Source organism: Theobroma cacao, chromosome 3 (assembly GCF_053813885.1).
Source record: "Theobroma cacao isolate CCN51 chromosome 3, ASM5381388v1, whole genome shotgun sequence".
Taxonomy (NCBI): domain Eukaryota; kingdom Viridiplantae; phylum Streptophyta; class Magnoliopsida; order Malvales; family Malvaceae; genus Theobroma; species Theobroma cacao.
Genome location: NC_142641.1, coordinates 565,574 through 576,759, shown reverse-complemented (window position 1 = coordinate 576,759; position 11,186 = coordinate 565,574). Strand labels below are relative to the sequence as shown.

General features: G+C 30.9%; 1 protein-coding gene across 1 annotated transcript; it reads left to right on the top strand.

Annotated features, from left to right (window-relative positions):
- The first annotated feature begins 456 nt into the window (after positions 1 to 456).
- On the top strand, positions 457 to 4,208 carry LOC148763421 (spermidine synthase 2-like). Its single transcript, XM_088804508.1, has 9 exons — positions 457 to 688; positions 1,854 to 1,930; positions 2,073 to 2,195; positions 2,307 to 2,411; positions 2,555 to 2,627; positions 2,700 to 2,771; positions 3,109 to 3,304; positions 3,690 to 3,819; positions 4,088 to 4,208. Exons 1-9 carry the CDS (start codon positions 472 to 474, stop codon positions 4,148 to 4,150), a joined length of 1,056 nt encoding a protein of 351 aa, XP_088660634.1. The 5' UTR covers positions 457 to 471; the 3' UTR covers positions 4,151 to 4,208.
- The last annotated feature ends 6,978 nt before the right edge of the window (positions 4,209 to 11,186 follow it).

The following is an 11,186-nucleotide window of genomic DNA, read 5'->3' as shown; positions in this document are numbered from 1 at the left end:
AGTCTTATGAGGAGTTATGACCCCTTTTAACTGAGAAGATCAATGATTGGTTACTACTAGTTATATGGACAGATAGATGGTAATTAATAGGAAAAACCATTACTCCAAGTTGTCTGAGTAATTAATCTACTAAATGGCCGCCTATTAATTGCCTTCCCTTGAAACTTTTAATTAAATTTAATTGTGCCATACAGAAATAGGTTAATTTTCTCCCCATGATAATTATACACAGATTTCAATTTTAAGGCACAGATATGAAACAATTATGATGATCTTACCAGCAAAGCAGATAGAGGAATTGCATAGGGCCAGGTGTGTTATTTCCAGCTAAAGATAAAACCCACAAGCGTGCTCAAACAGCATATAAAAAGCCACCTATGATTCTCATTCCATGGCAAGCTCTAGAGCAGCAAAAGAAATTTAATTTTGTTATCTCTGGTCAGAAGAAGAGGAGAAATTAACCCCCCTCCCATGGCAGATATCAGCAACATTGTTTCTGGTGCAAATGTTCACATTAACACCCCGAGAAAGATTGTCACCACCATGAGCAATAGTAATGGTGAGACTGATGAATCTGCTTGTTTGCCTGTCAGTGTTGAAATGCAGGACAATGTTAAGGAAGCTGGCGACCTTTTGCAATTTCCCAGTATCAATGGATGGTTTGCTGAGAATTGCCCGATGTGGCCTGGTGAGTGTATTAGGATACTTCTTAGTTAACTTCAATTTTGTTCTTTTACATTGGCTCATAGAAAACATTAAAATCAAGTTTGTTTTGCCCTTTTCTTATTCCATCAATTGCATGCCTTACCCTATATCTGTATTTCTTCTTCTTCTTTTTCCATTTTTGTTTTCTTTATCTGATGTTGTGTATAGCATATGGATTCATTCTCATTGAAAGTTCTATCCCTTGATCAATTTTATGTTTGACAGCATGTTATCTTCTCGCAAATATTGTTTAAAATCAACCTGCAAAAACCTCATGCTTAACCCTTTTCCCATTTTAATCAGAGATTCCATTCCTGAGGTGCAGCAAATAATCTTGTGTGCAGTGATCTATTCCCATAACGACAAAAGAAGCTAGATGTATAGGCATCGATGAGTCTATTAATTTGGCATAAAGGATGATTTTGAAAACTTAGCATATGTTATTATAAGATCACTGTTTTACCAGGTTTGTTATATATATATTGTGATGGTTTATCTCACGTCTGACTTGAGAACAATTATTAAATCCAAGTCCAAACCAATCAATGCTAATAACTTCTGACGTGATTTAGACTAAAAAAGTTACACGAGAGAGATTGATTTCACCTTGTAAATCTGTTCCAACATTTATTCTCTTTCATCTTCAGAGTAGCCATTTAAAATGTCAGTAGCTTTACTTAAAGAGTTACAGGCCCTTCCTTTGATAAATGGGAATCTAATTAATTAATCAGCAGCATATGTGCTAAGGAACTTGATATATATATATATACTAAGATGGGATTCAATTTCGAAAGAAGCTCAGTGCTGTGTTTTTTTTATTTCGAGATTCAGATTCTGTAGTAATTAATATTCTTGAATATAAAATTGGTTGCTGTTAATCTATGTTTGTTTTTGGCGTTGGATATAACTTATTTGGTTTTGTGTTTCAAAACCCAAAATCACTAGCTATAGCTCATTGTCAATCATAAAATGAAGCAACAAGAGTCATGTAAAAGCACTCAATCCGAATTCAGACTTAAGCAAAGCTGCCCTAATCATATCTAACTTGTAAAGAGTTTTCGAAATTTTATTGTCGAATTAGAGATTTGAGAATTTCTATTTCCACTGATATTGTCGGATGTTAATCAGCTTGTTGATGTTTCTTGAAGGACAAGCGCACTTCCTAAAGGTTGAAAAAGTTCTATTTGAAGGGAAGTCAAAGTACCAAAGCATGATGGTGTTTCAGGTATACATTCATATAAATATATATATACATATATTTGCTTTTGTCAGGGTCAAAATTACATTGATTAAACTCATGATGGAAATAGCTGATTCTTCTTGAAACTTATTTGGTTTGTCCCTGTTGTTTTGCGCATGATTCGCAGTCATCAGGATATGGCAAGGTTTTTGTGTTGGACGGGGCTCTCCAACTCACCGAGAAGGATGAATGTTCATATCAAGAAATGATGACTCACCTTCCACTTTGCTCCATTCCAGACCCCAGCAAGGTTTCATAAAATCACATGCCCATTCTTTTATGCATTTCATGAACAAATAATTACGTAAATGAATTGATCAACTTGGAAAGGTTGGGTAAATGTCTTTTCCTTCCATTTCAGGTGTTGCTGATTGGTGGAGGAGATGGTGGCATCCTCAGGGAAATCTCTCGCCACATGTCTGTCGAGCAGATTGATATATGCGAGATAGACACAATGCTGATTGATGTGAGTACGATTTTCATTAAAGTTACTTCCATTCTTTATAATTTTCTTTCATGGGATTTTGTTAACAAACACTGAAACACCCCTGAGGGTCTTGACAGCCCCTTTGGTTGTAATTTATGATTTCATTTGTTTTGGTTTTGAAGGTGTACAAGGAATTCTTCCCTGATATTGCCATTGGATATGATGACCCTCGTGTAACACTCCATATTCAAGATGGTGTGCTTCTTCTTCTTCCTCTGTTAATCTCTCCCTAATTGTATGCTTTTGAGCAAAATATTTTGCTTGCAGGGACTGCATTTTTGAAGTCTGCTCCAAATGCTACCTATGATGCAATAATAGTGGATGCATTTGACCCGATAAGTATATATATATTCCTCTAACTATTTTTCATTTTTTCTCTATTATTTTTTCTACTATCTTAATTTATAGTAACATATATATAAATATACATACATATATGTGTATATTTGTTCGTCCTTTTTATATAAATGAATGTTATTCCTTTAGTGTATTAGAATATATGTAACATAAAGAGTCTTTTCACGTGATATACGTTAATTTTTATAATTCATCTGTTAAATGATTTATTTTTTTTGAAATGTGTATGATAAATAGATTTTTGTAATATAAATATACATATTTTATGTAGCTTTCATCTAAAATAATTGACAATTGGGAGGGTTACTTGATACTGCAGGACCTGAACATGAGCTTTTTGACAGTCCATTCTTTGAGTTGGCAGCAAGATCTCTTCGTCCAGGTGGAGTCATGTGCATTCAGGCAGAAAGCCTTTGGTATCAGCCATTCAACATTGAAGAACTCATTTCAAGTTTTCGCAATATTTTCAGAGGATCTATCAGCTATGCATGGACTGTTGTTCCTACATATCCAAGGCATGCATGCCCCCTCTTCTCAACTTCTTTGTTTCCTATTGTTTCCTTGGTTTTAATTTATTTGCTAAATAACATAGTATATAAGATATTACATATGAAACGGAGAATTTAACAATTTTTAATCAGAAAAAAATTGATGGCATCTTAATCAAGAGACAGTTCTTGATAATTTAAATATAAAAATCTAGATTTCTCTGTAGCAAGAGAGGACCAATCATAATGCTGATCCTCAGATTTGGAGACAAGACGGGTTGAAAAATATGTAACTCACAAGCATGAAACATATAGAAAAAAACAAGCCATCCGTGTCTGATGGAAAATGTCTGCCTTTTGTGTACAATAAAAACCTATGATTCTTGTCTAACTAAAAGCAATCTTATTACAGTGGAGTGATTGGTTTCTTGCTTTGCTCAACCGAAGGGCCATATGTTGATTTCAAAAAGCCTGTCAACCCCATCGATCCCGACCAAATTTCGGGTGTAGCCAGAGGACCTTTGCAATTCTACAACTCAGAGGTAAATAATCCACATTTACTGTAAAATCTCTCAGGTATATTTTTTATTGATAAATTCATATATCTCGATATATAATAATAATTTTGAATTTCAACTTTATGAATTGTCTCTAGTTAATGTTATTATGACACATCTTATGATACTCTAATCTTAACAAGTGCTTGTATGCACCCGTTAACCGGATTCTTTTGAAAATTAAATCTAAAAAAAAAAAACATATTAGATTTCTCTATTTAAAGCTTAATATTTATTAAATTCCATTTTTCAGGTACACTCAGCTGCATTTTGTTTGCCAACTTTTGCGAAGAAGGCAACTGGCTTCGATGGTTGAGGTGTTATGAGAAATAGAGTTGGAATAGGTGGATTTGCTGGACAATTAGCAAAGCAAATTTACAATAAGTGTTATCAGTATTTTGCTCTGCAGGTACCAAACACATCATAAAAATGAAAGAAAAAGCAGGACGTTTATCTCTTTTCTTTTTCTTTTTAGGTGTTCTTTTTTGTTTTTGCATATTAAAATTTGAGTTAAATATTTTCAAATTAAAATTTTTTTATTTTAATTATGGAGATGTTCCTCAAAACTCCAAATAATTCAACATACTAGGCTTGATTTTTGCAGGAAACATCATGCCTCTCCTACCCATATTCTTTTTTTCCTTTTTTTTTATAGAAGCATATATGAAATATTTTCATTAAGTGAAAGATTTACAAAAAAAATTTACCTTGAAAAGTGATAATGGTGCAAGATTGTATGAGAAAAGATACAAAATTCTCCACTTCGCTTGGCCTATGTATTAAAAACAAAAGCAAGCCAGTTTAATTGCAATACACTCATTCAAGCAATGTTCCACAACACTAGTAGAAAAAAACACAAGGGACATGACAAAATCATCCCACTAGAACCAGGTTGTGAAAATTGTTAAATTACCTCAAAAGAGTTATCCAAGATTTTACCCAATCAATAGAATAAAAAAAAAAAAAGAAATCAAGCACACCTACAAGAGTAGAAGAATTTAAGTGGTTTGGTTTTTTTATGACCTACGTCATTGGGCACAACAATAAAGAAAGATCCATTAAGAGAAAAATCAAGAGATTGCAAGAACAGTTTTAAACTCAAATCCACATACACCCAAATCATTCTCTCTAAATTTAGGCTTTCATTATTCTTTAACCCCATAGGATCGTTTTATAAGACCAAGTACAATAATCTTATCTTAATACAATTAGGATATGTTATCCTAGTCTAGCTAGATTTAAAGACTTTTTCAACAAGGTGTACAAGTTTAACTAGAATTAAACTATCTTAGTCAAACCACAATTCAAGACTATCATAACAAATCTCCACCTTAGGCTTGAATTCACTAAGCGCCACCTTATGAACCAATTTTTGTCATCACCACCAATGCCCCAAAAGGCCTTAAGCACTATAAACATTAATTAAGTCTAAACAATGCTTGAACTTTATCCCAGAAATTGACTTATCTGTCAAATTTTCAACTATAGTTATTTTCTTCACTACAATCTCACATCTAGAAATAATCTCTCGAATGAAGTTACACTTAATTTGGATGTATTTGGTTTTCTCATGAAACATTTGATTTTTAGTCAAGTATATGTTTTCAATGTTGTTGGTGTTTTATCACTTTGTTTTGATGATTTATGATGTTTTAAATCTTTAATTCATTGCTTAGCCTTGTCTGTGGGTTATTTATAGCCTACTTTTTTCATGCTAATGCCAACTCATTATGTGATTTAGCTATTTCCTGCTTGCTTGATGATTTTGGGTAAGTAGGCTTCTTGCTATCCCACCACTTTATGCAATATTTTAATGAAATGAAGTCTCTTCTTTCTTTTTTGTTCGAGCAAAAAAAAAAAATTAATCAAGCGTATGGCATTTTGACTATCACAAAACACAAGCATATATGCTTGTCCAAAACCAAGATCATTGACTAAGCCTCGAAAGCCATAAAGCCTCTTTCATTACTTTGGTCACAGTCATCTATTCAACTTTAGTTGTAGACAAAGCAACTATTGATTAAAGAATTGCTTTCTAATTGATGCAGACTCTAAGAAAATGAACACATAACCCGTTTGAGATTTTCTACTATTTAGATCATCAGCAAAATCTAAATTGAAGAAGCCAACCACATTACAACAAGTGTTTGCACCTCTTTCACACATTAAGCCAACATCAATAGTACTTTTAGGTGATTTCACAAGCTCCCATGTTTGATTCTAGTGTAAAGACTTAATCTCTTTAAAAGACGGCACATGTAATCATCTCACGATAAGAGTAAGGCTCATTAATCTTTACTTCCATAAATAAAACATAGAAATCAAAATCACCATTGATACAAGTAATGCTTCGTTATTGTATATGAGATATCGATTCTTGTACCTTTTACAATTCATTTTGGATTTCATTACCATTTTGCATTGTCCCAGGAGCATTGATTTCAAACTCTATCTGCTTGCTAACTTCTTGGTTTGATATGATTGCAATTCTAAACTTTAACTCACAAAATAATGCAGACTCGTCAAAGGTAACATCCCGACTCACCATAAACTTGAAGGACTTACAATCAATACACCACAACCGATAACCATTTACCTTATATGCATGGCCTAGAAATATGCATTTTGTCGCCCTCAACTCAAGTTTACAATCACTCACATGAGTATAAACAATACAACTAATATTTTTAATATACAGTAATTAACAGGCTTACCAGACTAAATTTTCTCAAGAGTCTTAAAAACAATTGTAGTTAATGGAGACCAATTTACCAAGTAGCAAGCCATGTTGATAGCTTCTGTTTATAATACTTTGGGTAGGCTAACATTAGAAAGCATGCATCTTGTTCTCTCCAAAAATGTTATCTCCATTTGCTTTACAACACCTTTTTGTTGTGGTGTTTTGATGATAGAGTGATATCTAATAATTCCTTCATTTTAGTAGAACAGATCAAACTCATCTTTGCAAATTTTCAAACCATTATCTATTCGAAAGCTCTCAATCTTTTTCCCAAATTGTTTTTCAATCAATGCCTTCCAATGCAAAAAGGTGGTAAACACCTCACTTTTAGTTTTCAGAAAATACATCCACACCTTATTTGAAAAATTATTAATAAAAGTCCAAATGTATAATGATCTACCTTTTGATGCCACAGGAGAAAGAACCCCAAAATTTGAATGGATGTAGTCTATTGTACTATTGGTAGACCTGATAATTTTGGACATGACACATTAACACGATACGAGAAGATACGAGTTAAACAGGTTATGGGTTTACCCTTAACTTGTTTCGTGTCTAAACGTGTCAGACACTACAAACACGTTTAAAACATTTTTAAACACGTTTACTTAATCGTGTTATCGTGTTTAAACGTATACACGTAACACGTTTATTAACCTGTTAAGCATTAATAGTTAAAGACTATTTTAACCTTATATAAATAAGTTTAAATAATTATTTTAAATTTTTTTTATTTTATAAAGGATATTAAGGTAATTAATATATAAATTTTTTTGTTTAAATAAATTTTTAAGTAATTAATATATAATCTCCATTACTTAACGAGCAACGTTTGAGCCTTTTGTTCAAATTAAAAAAAAAAAATAGAGGGCAATTAAGACTATAATTAGGGGAGAAATAGCTGGACGGTGGCAATAGCAACATCCTACCCAAAGAGCAATAATTGGCTCACATTGACAAGAGCGTTTTTAACAAAACAATATTTCTTAAAAGACTTTAGTGCTCGATGTAGGCTCCACCATTAAAGTAGATTATTATATAAATTGAATTAAATAATAAAAGATAATCTTTTTTCGATTTCATAAGTTTTAATATTTTATGGATTTGAAAATTCAAAATCAATATTTTTTATTAAAAATTTGATTTCTTACTGATTAAATGTTTTTTTAAAAATTAAAAAAATATTGGGTCATTATATATAAGGATATTTTTAAAAATAACCCTTATAGATAAGATGTTTTCAAAAATAACTTTTTTTATATTTTTAATTATTTTTAAATAAGTTGAACAAAATTACTCTTAATGAAATTATACGTCATAATATTACACGTTATGTATAAAAATATGTTGCATGTTATAGTTAAGTTGTTGCACATCATGTATAAAAACATGTGACATATCATGATTAAGTTGTTACACGTCATGTATAAAAATATATGACACATCATGATTAAGTTGTTATACGTCATGTACAAAAATATATGACACGTCATGGTTAGGTTGTTATACGACATGGTTAGGTTGTTACACTTGTTACACACCATATACAAAAACATATGACACGCTATGATTAGGTTGTTACACGCTATATATAAAAATATGTGATATGTCATAATTAGGTTGTTACACGTTATATTAGAAAAAAAATATTATTGTTATACGTCATATTCAAAAATATTTTGTTACACTTTAATGTCTAAATTGTTGTTATTACTTACGAACAAAAACTTAAAATCTTCTAAACTCTCTTTATTTATTTTTTGATTTTTTTTGACAATTTGACGCCGATTAAAATGTTTCTAACATGTTTTTATAAATCAAAACACAAATTTTATTATCTAAAACACTATTTCAACTAAAAATCGAATTTTTTTTTTTGAAAACCTATATTTATAAATTTCAAAATTTTGAGTTTATTGCTGTTTAGGTCCCAAATTGATATAATTAAAAGTTATTTTAAATATCTATGATCATTTTTACTATTTTAGTTTTATCCAAAATATCTAAAAATTAAATTCCTCAAATAACTATTTACTCAAGCACATCAAAATTATCGCTTGGTGTAGAAAAAAAAATCTAAAAATACGGGAGAGAGAAATTGAGAACATAGCAAATGAATACCGAAGAGAGAAATCAATATAATTAGAAAAAATGAGATGGTAAGAGAGAGAAATCGAGAGTACAAATGAAGATAAATTGTGATGAATGGTTTAATTTATTTGAAATAATTTTAAGGATATTTTTATCAATTTATGGCTACTAAAAACAGTTAAATTTATTTTAATTATTATTTTTAAATTGTTTTTATTAAAAAAGATTATTTTTCATAATTTTTTTTATGTATATATATGTATATGCATGTTACTAATAATAAATTGATGAAATATTGTTTCTTGATGAAGAATAACCATGAATCATTTCTCTTGGTACCTGCGTGGGGAATAAGAGAGGGGACAGCAACAGCCAGGCATCGATGGTGGCAGAATTGAAACAAAAAGTACGTGTTTCCCAGCATTTGGGATGGAGTTTTGGGCAACTGGGTGTCACTGTCAGGTCCTTTATCTTCGCCGTGAACCAAATATCGGATGGGCAACCTTTTCCTTTTTTTTTTTTAATCTCATTATCAAATTGTTAATCCATAGTTGGTGCTATAATTAATTACATAAATTGGGATTTCTTTTCCCTTTCAGGTAAGAAGAAGATAGATAGAGAGAGAAAAGAAATGGAAATTTTTAATCCAATCTATTTTTATATTATTGTATCGTGTTAAAGTGTCATTATGATTTATTAAAAACATGAAATAATTAATATCGTTCTTTTTAATATTAATTATTTCATTTTTTGCGAAATAATCATATATCTCTATTTGGATTCATTTAGATAATTTTTGTGGATTGTTTATTATTTTCCTAGAACTAATATCTCCATCCAATTAATTGATCAAATTATTATCCATCGACTAACATGATGCCCTAGCAATTGTAATTATACTTGTTAGGCAAACCCTAATTTTGATATAATTAAATGAAAGAGCAGATTTTTATTTGAAGCACGTGCAATACTTTAACCCTTTGGTTTTTCCTTGGTCTTATCATAACGCATGGGAACTTGTTGCCACTTGGACAATCCTTGTAGTATATTCTTTTGGTATAAAAGTAAACAAAGATTTTATTAATTTTTTAACTTTATCCTTCCAGAGAAGGTTGGAGGTTGTATCTGGACCAACATCATTGGAAAATTCAGAGCATAAATTAGTCCATATGGAGCTTCATCTTCAAAGCCATGGCTTGACTCTCGTGCTTCACTTGAGTCACTCTGTACCTGTCACCGGTTGGAGGGTTTAATTTTCCAACACAAGTTCTCTTCCATTCATTTATATCTCTGTTTTAGTTAAATTCCGAAGTTTGTCGATTCCATTAATGTCTAAAAGTCGAAAGATTTTCTATTTAAAAAATTGAAATTGAAATTTTTCCAAAAAATTAAAAAATAAATCTCATTATTAGTAATTCCTGAAAAAAAAAATTTAATAACATGTATCGTGTATGATTTTTTCGTTTCGGTCCGTCTAAAATCATTGATTTTAATTAAGTCAATATACATGTTTTTTTCATTAATTTTGTGTAATTGAAAGTAAGAAGAAGAAGGGAATGAAACAGAATTTTGCATATGATTTTTGTTTTTCATGACTGCGTCTTGACTTTTTGCAAACTTTAATTAAAATTCTAAATTACCGAAAGGAATTAGGGAATGAGAGAAAAACATTCAGTATTAAATTATAAATAAAAAATTTTAAATATTATAATTATTAATAGAATCAAAGATTATATGATATAAATATAAAATAAATTAAAATTAACGTAAAATATCTTTTCAGAGATAATTTACACCAAATCCCAATGATGAGAATCCAAATGGTACATGTACATAGTGATATTATGCGTGCATGCCAACTAATTATCGATTTGTCGTGGGACCTAATTCTGCTAACTAGTCACTGGAGTAAAAAAGAAAGAAAAACAAAGAGACAGTTTGTTTTACATATCTTGCTCATCTCCAATATTGAGATATGACAAAGGTGTTACCGGGAAAGCAAGGTAAGTACAAAGGCCATGGCCAGCGGTCACCTGCTGGCTGGGCTGTCATTAGTGGACATCATATGTATTTGTCAAAGCATGATGAGCATCTTCCAATTCCGTCAGGAGGACATCAAAAGGTCATAATTATTGTAGGATAAAAACAAAGCCTTCCAGTTGCAGATAATAGCAGATAAGATTTTCTGGCCTCCAATGCTTGTTGGTGACCCAAAGTGTATTCGTTTTCTTCAACTTTAGGTTTGTTGTCCAAAAGCATTAATAGGTTTTAAAATCCAAATCTCATGAAGTATAAACTCCTCTAATTTTATATTAATTTAGAACATTTAATCTCATAAGGAATTAAAATTGACATTGAAAATTGAAATGATGGGGAGATTTTTTTTTTTTTTAATGAAATTAGGGGAGAAACAGCCAGTCACTGCCAACAGCAACATCTTACCCAAAGAGGCAATAATTGGCTCACATTGATAAGAGATTTTGTTAAAAAAAAATGTCACCAAAATATCAAAGACTTTGGT